Here is a 19,356-nt window from a genome sequence, read left to right on the forward strand (position 1 = left end):
TATGGTTCATACTATGCTTCCACCCTTTCTTTCTTTCTTTTACATATACGGCCTCCCCTAACCCACATTAGGTGTTTGTATCGGCTCTCCTATGCGAGGATGGTTGAGCATATGGAACCACTTAGCACTTATGTTATACATTTTAGCTTATGCACATGCTTTTTTTTCCCATGAAAACCACAAAGGAGAATGAAAGACGAAAAAGAATGACAATGGACATCCTATATTTATTGAACATAGAATGTAGTGGGCCATAATGGTTAGTCCACACCACTTCCTCTTATGCCACCATCCGTTCAAATGTGACCATCTCCTCTGACTCCATAATGATAACAATTATCCTTCGTTTCCTTTCACCTATTCTCCAACGCGCAATTCCTGTAATATCACATGAGTTGTGATGAACCATGTTGATGTAGAACGCGGTGGGCCACCATGGTTAGCCCACAAGTATCCCATCCCCCATGTCAGAACATATGTACGAATCCAACCCTTTCTTGCATCTTCATCTGGAAAGGAATAATGACTATCCGTTTAAGGGAAGAGATATCCATAATTCGATCAACTACAACACACCTCCTCGACCGTCAAGAATATGCTTCTAACCTCCACACCATCAACACTCATCCTTATCAAGAGATCAACAAGTATGCTTCATTTCCCACATCAACCATCTCTCCGGTTACCATCAAAATCTTGTACATACAAAAACAAAATGAGTCTAGCCGCATCCTCTCCTCATGAGAATGTGCTTCGGTCCCCACACCATCATCACTCATCCTTATCAAAAACAAAAATATGCTTCATGAAGTCCATATCAACCATCTCGCCGCATTCACCAATCACCTACACAACCAGAACAAATAAAACTTCACTCCATTGACAACAAATAATATGCTTCTTACCCCCACACCATCTACCCTCATCCTTATCCAAAAATAAATTAATTGCTTCACTTTCTCTACATCAACCATCTTGCGGATTTACACCAATAGACTTGCAAGACAACCCCAATTCCTAAGGTCCTTGTACTATAGAATCGTAAGATAGGAGGAAACTCAATCAAATAAAACAACCCTCCTCGGCCCTTAATAATATGCTTCTAACCTCCACAGCAACAACACTCATCCATTATCAAGAATACAAAATTATGCTTCATTTTCCACATCAACCATCTTGCTGATTACCACCAAAATCCTGTACATACAAAAACAAAAATGAGTCTACTCTCCTCTTGTCATAAAATTATGTTCCAGCCCTTGACACCATCCCTACTCACCCTCATCAAAAATAGAAAATACGCTTCATTAACCTCACCTCAATCATCTCGCCGAATCCACCAAACTACTTTCACCAATAGAACAAGTACAACTCCACTCTTGTGACAATCAATAATCTACTTCTTACTCCCACACCATCTACCACTCCACTCTTGTGACAATCAATAATCTACTTCTTATTCCCACACCATTTACCCTCATCCTTATCCAAAAAACCAATTCATCGCTTCACTTTCTCCAAATCAACCATCTCACATATTTACATAAATAGACCATTCAAATACGCCTTGCCCACCTCATCCATCTTAACTCATGTTGCTTGCACTAAGAACGGCGCCAGTGGTGGAAACAACCAATAAGGTGGAATGTAGTTCCACTTAACCTCTGTACTTGCATCTAACATAATAGGAATAGATGACCAGACTCTTTGAATTCTCCTTCTTTTACGGTTAGCGATATTTCTATAACCCTTATAACTATCATAATCACCTTTAACCGTATGTACCAATAAGTCCCAGAAGGACTTAACCTGATCCACAACATGAGTTTTGTTCAGCATTGTATAGCTTGGAACACCTAGCTTTCCAAAGAACCCATAAGGCCAAAGAGGAGACAATCTACCAAACATAACACCGCGAGAAGATTCCCTGTAGAGAATGCGAACGTGTTAGAACTCGATTTCCTGCAAAGAACTTGAAGTAGAGTACACCTGAAAACTTCTCACATGTAAAGTCAATGAACTTGAATGATGATAATGATAAAAAGCCATCTGTTGATCCAACATTCCCCAAAAGACTACACCCCACATGAAGATAGCCGACCTATACTTATGACATAGTAGACGAAGAATTCGAAACCAAAAACTTTTGGCTGCAACACATTCCCAAAAAACATGATGCAATGTCTCAGATGTAGACCCACACATAACACATGATCGATCAGGCACTGGTTCCCTCAATAAAGCTCCTACTAGCAATGCATAATGAATCATCATGCATCGAAAATGCAATACCTTGTTCATACACTTAATCGACCAAAAATGTTTCCAAAACTTCAACATATGAGAAGACGACACATTACCTTCCTCCCAACACTTTTTTCCAGCAGGTACCAACTCAATTTGATTCAACAAAAAGTTTCTACCAAAGACCACACAATATGTGAAGAATGGAAGTACCTTCGTTTGCAAAGTATCAAACATGCACAACTTCCAACCATAATCAGGCGGATCCCACTATAGATCAAGAATTGGCCTAGAATGTAGAACCCAAATATGACATGAGTAGTTAGAAAATAAAGGATTAGGATCGATAAATATTTTTTTATCTAATCTAGCAATCGCTCACATTGGCAATTGATTTGCAGAAGAAATTATTGGAGACTCCTCTCCACTAATAACAAACTATCATTATCCAAAACTTCATAAAAATACATATTGCCATTTTGAAGATATAAATGAGCTCCAATAAGTATGATGAATGTCTAAAATATACCGTACCAACTCTGAAAATGATCGAACTGCAAAGTTGGCACTATTATCTGATACAACATGGATTGGGAGAACATAATATTTGCCCCTCTTAAATTAGTCAACATACTCCTTTGGTCCTGCAATGAAGTCTGCAGAAACTTTAACCAATCTGCAACTATATGGGTTGGGCCACTTTCCATTGCAGCCCAAGATAACCTAGGTCGTAAACCCAAAACCATGCAACTTCATCAGTAAATAAAGGATTCCATAGCAACGGTTGACGCATGAATTGATGATAAGTTTTCAATGGCAATAAAATATGTGCTTGACAAATACTTTCCCATGCATAGAGAATTCCATCAAAGAAACGTAAAGAACCAACATTTGATTTAGGTAACAGGAAATCTGAATTAAGGAACCATCTAAGACTATCATTCCATTGACTAGCTTATGCACATACTTATTTCTTGTAATATATTTCTAAGTAAAAACAAATTGTATTAGCTTCATATGAAAATATGAATACACCTAGTAACTCATTGGAAGTAAAATTGCACTTCATGTTTTTCTTAACAAATATATGAGAAACCAAAAATGATGTGAAAATGGGAGAATGTGCTTTGTTTGGAGGTAATACATACTAGGTGCCATTGGCAACATGAGAACACGATTCCACTACTCTCCCTTGATTAGAAGTTAATTTCCTTTTGACACAAACACACCAACTGCGGACTCGAAAAGAGCACGGATGATGAGCGTGGAACTTAAGAAGCTAGGAATGACACAAGAGCATGAAGTCAGAGATGAAGAAGGAGAAAAGATTGAATGAGACGAGAATACTAGATTGATGTGTCAATGACTAGCATTGAATCCCTTGGAAGGGACCAATGAGGTTACAAGTATTTATATTGTGAGTTGAAGAACATGCATTAGAATATTCTAGAACTTCCTAAAGGTATGTGACTAAACAATATTGTTAGATCAAGTACTTGAATACAAATACATGTTCATCTCAAAATGATTGAGCATGATATCTTGTTGAGTGCGGTTGCAGGTTCAACCCTCACCAACTATGTATTTTATGTCACTGTGTCGTGACATTATCCTCCCCTTTACAGTTTCCTTTTCGAAAGCGTGGTGTAGGGGTGAGCAGGAATTGGAGCACTGACGGGCATGAGCAAACATGTGTGGTCCTCATCGGAGACACGAACACCAACGGATGTGAGCGACCATGTGCGGTCCTCATCAGGAATTAGAACACAGTTGAGCGACCATGTGTGATCCTCACCAGGAATTGGAAGAGAATTGAGCGACCATGTGCGGTCCTCATTGGAGACACAAACACCATCGGACATGAGCGACCATGTGCGGTCCTCACCGAAAACATGAACACTAGCGGACATGAGTGACCATGTGCGGTCCTCACCGGAGGCATGAACACCGGCGGACGCGAGCGACCATGTGTGGTCCTCACTGAAGACACGAACACCGACGGACGTGAGCGACCATGTGTGGTCCTCACCGAGAACCGGAACACGAAGAGGCGTGAGCGACCATGTGTGGCCCTCACCGGGAACTGGAACAACAACGGGCTTAGGAATGTAGGTGAAGAGGTCAACTCAACTTCTTCTATCATAAGAGGGTAAATAGTCAAGGTTGACCCAAAACACGGCACAAATGGTAGCACTAGCGAGAAACTGACTCGATCCCCACCAGGAAAGTGAGTGGTTATGACCCCCACCAAAACTAGAAGGTGAGCGATCGAAATCGATACTCATCAAAAGAAAGTGGAGTGAAATGTGGACCAAAATGAAAATGGATTACAAGTGCGCAATGATTCGATCCCCACTAGGAAAGTAAGCAGTTGTAACCCCACCGGAATTGTGAAGGTGAGTGATCGAAATCAATCCTCGCCAAAATCGTGATGCAAAATGATACTTATAGATGATGACAATGACAATGAAGAGGGCGGAACAATGATGATAATGAAAGACCATGCAAAGTATTGTTGATGAGGATGAAGGTTGGGCTAAGTAGCGTTGATGAAGACAACAAGAGGTGTTGAAAAATGATGATGTTGAAGATGAGGCAATGAAGACAATGATGATAAGGAAGTATCTCCAGCAGGAATGGTTGTGACTATGGTGATGATAGCGTCTCTAAAACCAAGGATTTTGATGACGGTAACTCTGGATGCAAGGACGATGACGTTGGTAACTCTAGAAGCAAGGGCGATGACAACAATAGGTGATGCTTCTAGTTGGAGGGGATTCAAACTGTGATAGACACACAAACCGCGGACTCAAACAAAGCATGGATGATGGGGGCTACAAACTAGAAGTGATGAGGCTAGAATCTCGGGAAGTTGGGAACGACGATGTGAGGAACTTAAGACACGGGGAACGACACAAGAGCATGAAGACACAGATGAAGAACAAGACAAGATGGAATTGAACAAGAATACTAGATTGATGTGCCAATGACCGTGTTTAATCCCTTGAAAGCGACCAAGGAGGTTACAAGTATTTATATTGTGAGTTGAAGAACATGCATTAGAATATTTTGGAGAATATTCTAGAACCCTCTAGAACCTTCTAGTTCTAGAACTTTCTAGAGATATGTAACTAAACAGTATTAAATTTAGATCGAGTATATTAAATAATGCTCATATTAAAATGGTTAAACATGATATCTTGTTGAGTGAGGTTGCGGGTTCAATCCTCACCAACTATGTATTTAATGTCATTGTGTCGTGACACCTTTATCATATATGTGCATATCAATTGATCTCACCTCCACTCATAATTGGCTCTTTTTTTGTCCTTCATTGTCATCATCATTCTCCCCTTTATATCATCATCCACCATCCATGATTCCTTAGCATGGTTATCAACTATTGTGTTAGGTATCGATGCATTGACCCGACTATCTCTTCACATGGCTTGGCTCATCTTGATGATCAAGCATCAAGTGTCAACCCAATCATCTCTCAACTTTGCTTGATGCAAGTTGGTGTGATGATCACTAGACTCTTGGCTAGTGACCCATCATTGTTGTTTTAGTTATCTATTGGAGTGATGCGGCTCAACTTGGTGATTTCATAGATCTCAAATAACAATTTGCTTCCATCCCATTTTGTTACATTCTTCTTCGTGTGACTTTTCTTACCAAATTCTTCATCCACTCTATCATCTTGTTTCTTCATCATTATCTTCTTTGTCGCTTTCTTTATTGGATATAATGATATATATCGATAAACCAATAGATAGAAAATAGTTGGTTTTGGTGAACGTGGAGTCATTAAGTACAAAGAAACATGGATTAGCACCTTAAAACTCAACAAAGATAGTCATATTAGAGTATACAAGTTATGGATTTGTAAGTCTTTGCATCACTAAGACTATATTTTGGGTCATGTCTACATATCTCCAACCTTTTTATTGTTAAAGGATTGCCACAACAAAGACGCCTTGTAAAGAGATTTTAAATCCTCAATAAATATAATTATACTTTGTTAAACTACTTGCAATTGTAGCTTTTGTTGATTCGACCTTGCGTATAAAGTCGATGCATTTGACACTACATATTTACCATTCTTTGTAAATTCATTTTATTAATACCATTCGGAAAGGAGATCATGGCAGATTTTTGGTACTAGACTAAGTCTAAGAAGAACTAAGAATGGAGGTATCAATGACTAACATGTGTTATCTTTGCAGGTAGAGTTCTTCAACAAAATGTTGCACATGTTTTAGTTTGAGTGTCCCACTACAACTAATGTTAGTGACGACATATGCTCAAGGATGTAAAGGTGCCATTAATTCAAGTATTTTGTCTAACATCATAAGGGGAACACAATGGGGCTAAAGGATCTATGGTGTGGAAATCAACATGACCAAGTGGTATACTCACTATCGATATAGATAGTTTCTCTTTTCCTACTTTCTGCTTCTTATCTCTCAAAAAAGAACCAAATCAAAATGAAAACAAGTACCTTGCCAAACCTAAAGATTGGCTTTTCCTAACACGCATGCTACCTCGCGAGCTCAAAATGGTGCAAGAGAAGAAAAACCTCATTTGTTCTTCGGCTTGCCCACTATGAATGGGTCTTTAGCATATGCGAGTCTTCTATTGAGCGAAGCACTCTTGCACCATCAACAAAGCTATTAGTTATGCTAATAGTATCAAGCCACTAGTGGAGGTGCGCGTGCGGCCATAGGCTCGGCCGTGTCCCATAGATCGAAATGGGTGTGTGTGTGTCTCTTGGGTGGACGTTAAAAAAAAAGATATGGATCTGTCATTAGTTATAACGCTAGCTAGCTAGCTAAATCTACATACACGGGAAATGAGTTTGTTACAAGGTACTTATAAGACTGACTATATGGTTTGCTTTTCTTCTATCAGAAACCTAACCATCCATCTTCCTCTCTCTCTCTCTCTCTCTCTCTCTCTCTCTCTCTCTCCATCTCTCACGTTTCTGCTTCTGCCTTCAGCTTATCACAAACCTAATCATTCATCTTTCTCTGCTTCTCTGTCTCTGTCTCTGTTTCTAGCTTATCACCCTCCCATGAGTACGCCCACATCAAGATTAGAGCTTGGCCATTGCACTGAAGAATTGGGTTGCGAGAGCTCAAGCAATCTGTGCGGCCTCACGGGTCCTCCTCCTGTTCCAGAGTGTGCATTGGTATTAAGCCATGTGGACCTCCACAACAACAACAACTGCCACCATGGCCATAGTGGTAGTAGAAGAGCGTTCACACGTGCCCGGACATTCCCCCCTCCTATCTTCGCTCGCCGCCCATTCCTAAGGGCCTCCAAGTCCAATGGTCGCTTTGTTCTCCAATGTGTGGAGGAGTCCAACATGTCTTCAATCTCATTCCTTGTCATAAGAGAAGGTGGGAGGCTAAGATTGGATCTCCATTATCTCACCTCCTAATGAAAACCTAATAATTGCATACATCTCTCGCCCACGCACCCTAGTGATCGATGACAATGTAATGTCTTACGGTCCCTCCAAAAACCATCACATAATGCTGTCCACACACCCTAGGTCACACAATTGGTCTCCGCTGGACATTACATATACATATCTATCTATCTAGGACCACACTGCGCCCCTTTAAAATTTCACTTCTCACACGTCGTACCTTCTTCCTTGTGATGCTTAAGCTTTACCATAATTGGATATCCTCCCTTGCTTTTCTCACATCATGGTTTTAAGTATCCCACAACAAACTTGAGCATTCTTACCTCCTCCTCCCAACTACTTTTTTCTGGATAGAATGGGCGGCGTCACTTATAACTCTAAAGACTTCTAAAGAAAAACATAGTGACCAAAGGCAATGAAAAGATGACAATTTGTGTCATCTATGAATTTAAGGTGTCGTCAAAGTATGTCAATCACCCACGACTCTAAAGGCTTGGACCTCAAGAAAAGCTTAGGGACCATTGGTCATGTGAAGATGGCAATTCGTCATTGATGAATTTTAAGGTGACATCAAAGCATGTGTTTTACAAACGTGCATGTGAATCTCTACCATAATTGAGGCCCCACAAGGATATACGATCATCCCAATGGGGATTGTCTCCTTTTTCTTCAATTGGCGGGTTCAAATTTGGACCTTGAAATAAAGGGATTGTGTTATTGTGATTTTTCAAGGGCTCGTGGGTAGACTAGGACCATGCAAAAATTGTTCATCACGATTCATGTACAAAGCCCAACATTCAACATGTGTTTAAGATGAGGCCACATTGATGCCCCCTAATATCAAGCTAACTCCCGTTGATATTAGGATATCAACACGATTTTGATTTCTAGTGGTTACACAACTCCAAGTTTGTATAGATTTTCTTTGTTCTATTATTTAAACATAATGGAGAATAATTTAAAAAGCCTGGACTCTCTTTCTTTTGGGTGTGGACTTTATAGTAAATGAAACCACAATAAATATTTTGTTACTAGATGTTCATCATTTTGGCTTCATTCTAAGAAAGATAATATTTCAATACCATCAATTAGGTCATAAACTATTTTCACGAGTTATATACATATGTGTATGACAAGTTCATGGTATGCATTTTAGATATTAGAAATTCACTATTACTACATCACTATGTATGTATCAATTTGAGTAATACAACTTGTCGCCCATATTTGTGATGTGAAGCCTATATTTAGATCCTCGTTGATTGACATGAGCATAAATATACAATTGTTCCAACTTCCAAGCTTCATATTAATTATGGGGAACATCAAATTTATATAAATACCCAAAACAAAATCTTTGCAATATGTTACATTCAAACATAAGGGCTCGATGATGAGAAAACCTAAATAAGCACAACATGCAAACTGTTTGTAGGTATGCACCCTTTTTTCTGTCACAAAATGCAAAGATTTCAAGGCATCATATTCTCCCCGTTCAATTTGGATGGCCAAACCCTAGAGGTTCTCTTCCTTATGTTCTATGTCTACAAGGGGAAAGAATTTATAGCTATGAGAAATGTTTTATCATGTTCATGCTCTAAGATTATAACTTCCATTCTAAAGTTGTAAGAACTACAAGAGTATAAATGAGAGAGAATGATGTTATTTAAATTTTTGTTGCTTGGAACCTAATCCATTTGCATTTAAGGAGGTTATATTTGAGATTAAGAAAAAAAAGGGTTACTACCCTTGCATTTGTTGTTTGTGGACATGTTTGACACCATTTTTTAGCATTTCCCTTGCTAAGGCCTTGCTATCATTTTTTTGAACCCTTTTCTTCAAGAAAATGAATATATCAAGCCATTTTTAGGAGGAAAATGCGAGTTAATCACAAATGTACATGGTCTCAAAGTGAGAGACAAGGTCACCATACTTACTATGACATAAAGTTAATATTTAGACTTATTATTCCAAACCCACATGCCTATGATCACTGGGGATGAAAAATTGTAGACCACGCCATGTAGTTATAATCGAACCCGTATCTCAAAGTTATATGGGTAGAAAACATACTCAACCATTCTTTCTATTTAATCCACATAATACTTCTTCAACAACAAGAGTTTGCTTTTTTGGGGGAGGTTTTTGGGTCTAACAATTGGTGTTCTTCGGAGCATCCATGGTATGTAGGTCATGCTTGCCTACATGGTATATGAAGCAATCGGCCACTTGAAGGGCCGGCCTTCTTCACTACGTTTACATGTTGAAGTCCTTCAACAACTTCAATGTCTATATTATTAGATGCGTTCAGACATGTCCCAATAAAGAAAGCATGGCACCTTTGGGCTTTTGAAGAAAAGCAAAAAAAGCGGAGAGGCCCCATAGTTTCTCTAGAAAATTCATATACAATCTATCAATCTATCCGTCCATCAAAGGTTTTAATAACTTTTGTGTGTCAAACTCAACAATTTCTATACAATCTATATCTATCTATCTATAGTCCATCAAAGGAGCTAACCATTTTTCTGTGTCAAACTCAAAAATTCATTATACAATCTATCTATCTGTAGTCCAAAGGAGCCAACATAGAACCGTCAGAGATGCTGAATGAACCTTTCTTAAACACGAGACAAGATTTTGGGTCACCAAAAAAAAAAATACTAGGAATTTAGAATAGAGTTACAGGCCTTATAAAGCTCTTAATGTCACAAACGTTCAAAATTAGCACGTGCCGCACAGAGTTAGCACGTGCTACAAGTTGAAAGCCTCCAATCTCAAGGAGATATGGATAAAGCGCTTTGTTAGAGCCAGCAGCTAACTATATGTGGTTGATGATGAGAAGGTCCTTTTCCTTCACATTTAACAGAGGGGATGGGATGGATTCACATACATATATATGCATATTGGTAAGGAGAAAATCTGATATGTTTCGAACCAGGGGAAATCTGCAGCAATCATGAGGATTTGATTCCTAATTTGGCATGATCCCCAAGACTATGTGCTCATGATTGCCTCCTACTTTGGCAATTGCTTCTTCCTAAATTTAAGCCATGGTTTCCTTGTCCTAAATTAGCCATGGTTTACTGATTCTGTTGGATTACTGATTCTCGGTCAGCTGAGCTCGTATTTGATCCGTGAGCGCATGGACGCTGCTGTTAATCCAAGCCCCAAAGCTCCGCTTCTGATTCTCAGGCTTTGAAGCTTCCTGAGAGCGTGTTGCATGGTTCTCTGTTCTGTTTGCTTGATCCAATTCCTTACCAACAGCGTTACTGGCAATACCGGAGATAGGCTCGAAATGGAGCCTTCTAGCAGAAGCAGTTTTGTTAGACAGAGGCGAACATTCACTGGGATGTTCGATATGAATCCTGGAGGCTGAAGCAGAAGGAATCCTAGAAACAGATGATGAACCTGCTGATGGTGGTGATGGAGAAGATAATGCTGAAGGCTGAACCATATTGTTGAGAGGAGTCGAACCAGAAGATAAGCATGGCCTCGTTCCAGCAAGTTTTTTATTACTATTGTTTGTAAGGCTGAGAGCCGAGGTCAAATTTCTGATACTGATGTTCTGCTTCACATTCTCTGCAGAAGATGGACTCCCTGAGATACAATTCGATGACTTTATATTTGAAGAGGATGAGTTCACATTAGACAGATTTGTAGAGGAAAACTTGCATCCAGGCGTTATGTCGATATGCTTCGGCTCTCTTTGAGATGTAGGCATTGACAGATTTCTCTCAACAAGAGGTTGTAAGGAGCGTTTGATTTTCTTCCTCAGCTCGATGATCCTGTCTGTTGTCAGTACTGGTATGGTCACTGTTCCTGTCACAGATCCTCTCAGCGTTCTGACTAGCTTAATCTTTCTGGCCAATGGCTTCCACTCGTCGTCCATAAACAAATCTGCTGTAAGAAACATAGAATTAAGTCAGGGTCTAATTTAAGAATCATCCATAAACAGGTTCTGGTATAATACGCTTCAGATTTCTGTGTAAACTCGAAACCTAAAACCCTAAGCCACTCGTGAACTTGAAAATGACTCTCTGGGAATAGCACGAATTACTCAACGGAGGTGCTTCGCTCAAACAATTACTCAACAACTCAGGTTAGATGGCTTGCCTGATTGCTCTTGAAGATCATCATCTGAGATTCTTCGCATCCCAGGTCGTGGAGCTTTCTTGAATATGTTCACTTGCAAGGTACAATCAGGGTAGATGAAGCAATCCGACAATGTCTTCTTCTCATCTAGAATCTTGCCTGATGTACATACAGAAATTCGCTCAGAAGAACGCAACAAACACATGCACTCGCAAACATACCCAGGAAAAACGATTCGTGAATTTATTACCAGAGAAAGAAATCTTCTGTAGACATGGCGCGCAACCTGTTCGAGCTTCAACGAGTTGCATGATTGATCGAACTGTATCCCTCCCTTGAACAACTACGATAAATTCCACATCATTCTTTACACAAACTTTCACAGGGACACGTCGGTGAGATTGCTCTGAATTTGAATCGCCTGTAAATGAAACGGTTCGAAACAAAATGGAATTAAGTGTAACGCTTCTTGTCTTGAGAATGGGAAACAGAATTTATCGAGGGGAAGAAAAAAGTTTGAATTGCACCTGATTTGCAGAGATCTAGCGTGCTATCTTCGTAGATAGAGTGTAATCCATTAAAATCATCCACGTAGAACTCGTCATGCATAATTCTTCCTACCGAAGACAAGAGCTGCTGAGAGCTAGGGATCCCCGTAAACTTTTCAATGGTTCTTTTGATTTGAGACACCGACGTGCGAGGACTAATTCCTTGTATAGGTAAGGTGCCATTCTTCATCTCCACGAAAATGCGGCCTCCCTGCTCAGGGAGCCTCTGAGGAAGAACCTGTTAAGCATAAGAAAACCCAGAAATACGAATTCTGAGAAGGCGGATATGAACTCGAATAGCATCAATAGCGGACTATGTGGTAGGCTATTGGTCACGGTACACATTCCAATATTCTACGACTTACTGCAGCAGAATGAACTAACAGTAACGATAACACTAGGATAAAAATGGGATATAATTGTGAAGACACGAACTTTCTGCGAACCAATTACAGAGTGAGTGAAGAAGAAAAGGGATACCTTGAGGTGGAGTTTGCAGCTATCGATTACATGTCGTTGATCCAGACGATCATCGTCTGTCAGATCGACATGCTGACCTTTTTGTCTTGCGAAGAACGTGAAACTTTCTTCATCAACGTGCAATTCCGAGGTTTCTGCATCTGCGCTGCAACAATACCGTCCATATATGTCCTCAACGACCTCTTGTTCGCCGAGAACAGAAAAGAGAGGAGCAGAAATGCACTGCAAATCGTCGGGGACAGCAAGGTTTTCCCGTATGAACTTCTTGATGGAGGATTTGACAGAAGCGCTGGGGTCAAGGTTAGGGATGAGCAGGGTGTGGGTGTGGAGGTGGAGGGAGGAGGGAGGGGTGGTGTAAGCGGAGGCGGTGGGGAGGCGATCGACTTCAACAGATGCAGTAAACGCCATTGGAGCAGAGAGCAGCTAGCAGAGAAAGTGTGTGTGGGGGAGAAGAAGAAGAAGAAGAAGAAGAAAGGCGATGGCGATGGCGATGGCGATGATTATGGTGATGAAGACGATAGTGATGATCACGTGATGATGATCAATGAAGGCGAAAAGGAGGAGACGAAGAGTGAATTGAATGAATCGAAGAAATGGTAAAGAAGAGGGAATGGAGAAACAGAAGAAGAAGAAGAAGAAGAAGAAGAAGAAGAGGAAGAAAGACAAGAAAGCAAGCAGAAATCGTTTCTAGTAGTTTCTCTGCTACTCTGCAGTCTTCTTCTTCTTCTTTTCTTTAGGGTTGCTTTTTGCTTTTGCTTTTTTTTTCTCTGTGCTGCTTTTGCAACGGCTCCTGCCGACAGGATCTGGCGCCCAAAGTTTTAAATAAATAAAAAAATATAAAAACTAATATATATATATATATATATGTATATACATATATGTGTGTGTAACAGAATAAACAAAGCGTAGTTAATTAACTTTTTACCATTTCCATAATAGTATAATATAATTAATAATAGCATAAATTGATATAATTAAGTTGAAATGTAGGTGAGATATACTAAATCTACGTTTGCATGTATGTATACAGTATATGTATATGTATATGTATATATATATATATGTATATGTATATGTATAATATGTTTGGTTGGATGAAATGCGGGCAATATTTATGTACATACATACATACATGTAAGTTGGTATTAGATAGACATATACATATGTATGTATGGATGGATTAGATCCGTATACGTGTGTTTGTGTGTGTGTATTTTTATTTTATTTTGGTGCCGTTTTGTTTTTTGTGTTCGTTCGTTCCATTATTATAAGTTATAACTTATAAGCATGAATGTGGCCTTTACTAATAATTTGTGTGGGGTTTTTTTGTTTTGCTGGGGTCCCCACAATTAGTAAGTAAAACGCTAGCATTAAAGGATGTATTAAATGCTCTCGTTTATTAGCTTTAACCTCAACCTCAACTAACACCCCCCCCTACACCCACACCCACACCCACACCAAATGGTTTATCATTCCTTTTCTGGTTGTTGAATTGAACTGAGCCATACCTCCATATATACATACTCTATTATTCCCTATTTCATGCTCTTCCCTAACTTGGGAAGAAATAAAAGTTCATCGTCCATCATGCACGGAACATCCCCCGACCTCGACCACGAAACTAATGACACGGTTCAAGAGATTCCAGAGGACCATTCATATACATTTTGTGTCTTTTGTACATGTGATGATTGCAAGGCCTCCTCACTCATGTTTCTAAACGTTACTGTGTGTGTGTGTGTACATGTGGCTAACTTGTCAATCTTGTAGTTTCGAGTCTTCGACAACTTCACCTTTGCTTCTCATGCATATGGTATGTTTTACTTCTCAAACTTCATTTTGATGACATTTTGCTTCCAATGTACATTCCCCAACTTTGCTAGCAATATTGAAAAAACATAGGACATGAGTTTTCGACCAACCATATCAAGTTCTCTTCTCCATAACCAAGAGAGCAAACAACCATCTTGTGATGCTACAATCTATAAAAACTATTTACCCATGACGACACAAATGTCATAACGATCAATGGTATGCCATCTACCTTCATATCCACACGATATATTCACAAAAGATGCAATATTTTATCATCCATCTAGAGATGTAGAATATTTCAAATGATTCTCTTTCAAACAATGGAGCCTTTGGAGTTTGCTATTTTGTAGATTTTTTAAAAACTTCTACACCCAACTCCGAATGGATAATTCGTTGCTGCAGTAATTTTTTTAATCCTCCCACTAAAACTCATCTACTAATAGTGAAAAAGTATGATCTTGTTAGCATCTAGTAAAAACTTAAGCAAACCCCATTTTAGAACAATAAATGTGATAACCATTTCTTAGAAGGTCCATTTTCAGTTCAAAGTTTGTCATGGGACACAATAAGCTATGTGACAAAAAAGCTTGTCTAGATTGTCATTACCAACAACCTTAGGCTTATGTTGGATATAAACAAGCATCAACCATCTCACATGAATGAACAATGAAATATATTGTGCATAGAAGGAAGCTGGATGAGTCGATCATTGGATCAACGACCTCTTTATTTGTGCTTTTGAAATGTGAGAAGGATTGAAAGTGTGCTCTTCACAATTGGGAACAATCAAAGATGAGTGTATCGATGGATATGAAACAATTTGCATCAATATTTGTGGAGGTGGGATAAAGTGTCTAAAGGATGTGTTGAGAATCAAGCTCCAACCATACGTATGACACACTCTTGTGTGCAAACACACCATATGTGAGCTCCATTCAATATAATGAGTTGATCTATACAATTAGACTTAGTATTGAATGCAAATTCTCTACAAAAAGTACATATGTGTTGGGGTACTCTTTAGGAGTTGACTCTAAAATATATGTGTAAGAGAATGTGGAAGTTCATAAATATGGTAAGAATTAGTGTACGAAGTAGATGGATGCACCACAATTTGTAAGACGCCATATAAAGGTCCTCTTTTGTAATGTAAATTTGTTCAACATAATAGAAAAACGTTATTACTATACATATTTATCTATGTATGCTCCACTCCCATTGTGGTTTCTATATTTTTATGTGATAATGGTGTGTTAAACTTAATTTGTTCATAACTTATTATTGTAATGTTAATCCTCTTCTCTTATTTTGGAATAAAAAATACCTCTTTTCTTTTTCTTTTTTTCCAAAAAAAACTCCTCCCATTAGTCATAAAATTTTACATATGAGATTAATATTTACAAATCCCTGTAGGGACGCAATAGGTCCATCTTATGTGGATGCCCATTGACTCAATAAAGGGGGAGGTCGACCATTCTTGGATGAAGGCTAGTCGTTGTCTTTCAACTCCATCTCTTGCATTAACACTATTGGTTGCGCGGTTTGGTTGGAGAAGATTCGTCTACACCGTTGTTTCCATAGAGTCCAAAGAGTTATTGGGGTTGACCAATTCCAACACAACTTGAGATTTGGCATTGATAGGAGTTGAGTGTACAATGTCGATGGTGCTTTTATCAACAAAACCATCCCCTCCTCCTGATGCTCGTATCTGTCAATTGGGGCCTGCCATGATAACCAACATATATTTCCCCACTTAATTAAGCCTTGCACTTGGCATAATTGCAATAAGCGGCCAACCCCTTGCCATATTCGATGGGACTCTAGGCTGTCCCACAAAGCATGTCGGATTGATTCTATTGCATTTGGGCACGCTACACAATTAGGAGAACTAAGGTTCCCACGCTGCCATGCACCAACCGGTAGTGACCTATGTATTAATAGCCATTGGAAGGTAGTGATTCACCGTGTGTGTTGTTGTTTCTAGATTTTTTTCCAAAACTTGGTGAATACCTCTTTTCTTACTCTCTCACAAGTTTGCTATACATACATATTTATATTTTCACCTCGTCTCAGGCTATCTCAAATATATCTACACACACACAAACACAAATTGCTTTTGTTGCGTACTACACAAATAGTTATCTAACATGACGCAATATGAGTGATCATCATATATGATTACACTAAGATGTATATGTGTACTTACTTTTAGACAACACTAAGACTCTTGGAAAGTTAGGTGTCTCCAAAAGGAGATTTTTTTTCAAGTTAGCCGGAGGAGTATGTCATGGAAAAGGATCATTAGGCAATTTGCAACTCCATGTACAATGTCAAATGGAGAGAATATGTAATGTTGGAATAAGATCACTATAGAATTGACATGGGGCTCAAAGATGTGAAATTATATTTATTTTGGGCAAAGGTAGTAGATATTGCAATGTACATTTTCAATTAGAGTCACATGAAAGTTTTATAGCGAATGACTATGTGTCAAACATGCTCAAGGACAAGGAAGAAACTTTCAACCACACATCTATATCACTGTTTTCTTATATGTGCTCAACAAATGTAGGATCAAGTTGGACACCAAGAGTAGGATATGCATATTCATGAATAAATGCCAAACTCTAAGGCTTATAAACTTTATGATGCATCTAGATAAAAGGCGATATTCAATCAGGATGTAGATTTTGATGAAGGCTCACATACCTCCACGAAGATGTTAGAGATATTACAAAGATACAACACTCACAAATTAATAGTGGAAAAGGTGCAAGAGTTGAGGATCATAGAAGAAGATCAAGCTTAGAGCTTAGTGAGGCCTAACCAACTCTATCCAACAAAAGAAAGTATACCACGTCTTGAGTTGGATGATCTACTCAAGTACCAAATTCACAATTTGCGGATTAGGCAATATGTCATAGCAAGTCAAAGAGAATAAAGAAGCATGCATGGCATAAGCATGCAACGGACCTTACTGTGAATTAGCCCTTGCATGTGTTATCCTTGACAATTACAAGGAGCCAAACTCTATGGAAATGTCTACGAAGCTAGAACCATGATGGAAAGAAGCTCTAGAACTTGATCTTGAGAGTATAAATAATAACGAGATGTTGGATTTTCTCTAGATTGCCTAATTTACTGAAATGCCTTCAAAGCTAGATGGGTATAGAAGTGTAACTACGGGGTTGATGAATTGATGGAAAACCACAATGCGAGGCTTATAGGAAACAAATATATGTAGGAAAAAGGAATGGGTTTTCGAATGGTTTGATTTGATTGCGAAGCTTAAAACTATGTGAGCCACCAAAGCAATGTGTTCGTTGTGTCGAACTAGCCAACATATCACATCCATGTTCCTGAATGGCTATCTCAAGGAGGATGTATTCATGCAAGCAATCATTGGTTTTCAGTTTCCTAATTTAGGAAATCACGACATTGGGTTGAAAAATGATTAATATGCCCACTTAAATAAAGCATTAGGGCTAGAAGTGTATCAAGGCAATACAAAAGGTCCAAAATATTTTCCTTCATAAGCAATAAGCATCCCATTGTTTCACTTTCTTCAATGGAAGAAAGTAATTTGTAGTGCATGCATTGTACACTTGCTAGTTGTAATGCATGCATTGTAATTTGTAATATATAAGAAAGATAATACAAGTAGGTCAACACCAATAATGGGTTGTAGCTTGTTGATTCATTGTTTTCCCATCCATCTCTGTTGACCTCTATTTAACATCTGTATCATTGGTTAATCTCAAGTTGATCAATAACAATCATGGTTTTGTTAGTTCATTGTCTTTCTATCTATCTTGTTAAACTTTGTTCTACCATTTGTATTGTATCATTGTTTTGCTTCACCACATTCCTCTCATCTCTTGCATTAGTTTTGTGGATTGTAGAAAGTGCCTCCCTCTTTTGGCTTTGCTCATTTACATGTACTCCATTTTTGTGTAGGGATCCTCCCAATAAAAATCACTTGACATGAGCCCCCCAACCATTTTCTCATTCTCTCTCACCCACATGTTGGCTTATCCTCTTGCTTGACATGCAACTCATCTCCTTGTGTCCTCTTATCTATTCTCCCTATCGTTCCCTCACTCATAAGCTAATCCATCATTTCATCTTCCCATTCACATCTTTGCTAACCCTCTCGCTTGACGTTTTCTCTCATCCTCTTGCTTATCTACTTATTCACGTCTACACATTTGTGCATTTGTTTCTCGATTGTTTGAGACACTAGGTTCTATTGTTTAGGCTCCTTGTATCTTCCTTTGGTAACAATGTTCACATTTTCAAATTTTATTACTTAGCTTTGAGTACTGAGGTTATACTTTTGAACCGATCATCTTGACAATCATCTAGTGATTATCCCACCCTACTGTTCATGCCATGCCCACATCTACACATTTATGCATTGGTTTTCTTGAGACATTAGGTTCTACTGTTTAGGCTCCTTGTATCTTCCGTTGGTAACAATGTTCACATTTTCCAAATTTATTGCTTAGCATTGAGGACCGAGGTTATACTTTTGAATCAACCATCTTGACAATCATCAAGTGATTATGTACCTCTTTGGTCCATCACTAAGCTACAAGGGATCTCAATAAAGAAGATGTCAATTTGTGATTATTCTCTAAAAGGCGAATGTTACATTGAACAATTTAAATTACATTATGTTTCCTAATACAATAAAGTTATATTAGAATTTTTGTTTTAAATTTAGTAGTCTCAAGTGCATCA

At 38.7% G+C, this 19,356-nt stretch overlaps 1 protein-coding gene across 2 annotated transcripts; it reads right to left on the reverse strand.

The window, feature by feature from the left end:
- Window positions 1–10,324: 10,324 nt before the first annotated feature.
- On the reverse strand, window positions 10,325–13,303 carry LOC147864921 (uncharacterized). 2 transcript variants are annotated; one of them, XM_087317582.1, is made up of 5 exons: window positions 12,799–13,303; window positions 12,298–12,556; window positions 12,021–12,191; window positions 11,792–11,929; window positions 10,325–11,575 (listed from the first exon to the last, which is right to left on the reverse strand). In XM_087317582.1, exons 1-5 carry the CDS (start codon window positions 13,204–13,206, stop codon window positions 10,776–10,778), a joined length of 1,776 nt encoding a protein of 591 aa, XP_087173708.1. In that variant the 5' UTR covers window positions 13,207–13,303; the 3' UTR covers window positions 10,325–10,775. The 2 variants fall into 2 exon arrangements, with proteins under 2 accessions (XP_087173708.1, XP_087173707.1); XM_087317581.1 differs by having other exon boundaries at window positions 10,325–11,578.
- Between the last annotated feature and the right edge of the window lie 6,053 nt (window positions 13,304–19,356).

This window comes from Azolla caroliniana, unplaced genomic scaffold, assembly GCF_043228905.1.
Source record: "Azolla caroliniana isolate FFs.n. ecotype wild unplaced genomic scaffold, voAzoCaro1.0.p SCAF_4, whole genome shotgun sequence".
In the NCBI taxonomy this organism is placed as follows: domain Eukaryota; kingdom Viridiplantae; phylum Streptophyta; class Polypodiopsida; order Salviniales; family Salviniaceae; genus Azolla; species Azolla caroliniana.

What these genes read in the sequence shown, in the direction of transcription:
- LOC147864921 (XM_087317581.1), bottom strand. Translation starts at nt 13,206, where the DNA reads ATGGCGTTTACTGCATCTGTTGAAGTCGATCGCCTCCCCACCGCCTCC. An exon ending in GCTGCAAACTCCACCTCAAG is followed by an intron (nt 12,557 to 12,798) that starts GTATCCCTTTTC and finishes TATGCTTAACAG; the next exon opens with GTTCTTCCTCAGAGGCTCCC. An exon ending in GCTAGATCTCTGCAAATCAG is followed by an intron (nt 12,192 to 12,297) that starts GTGCAATTCAAA and finishes TTTCATTTACAG; the next exon opens with GCGATTCAAATTCAGAGCAA.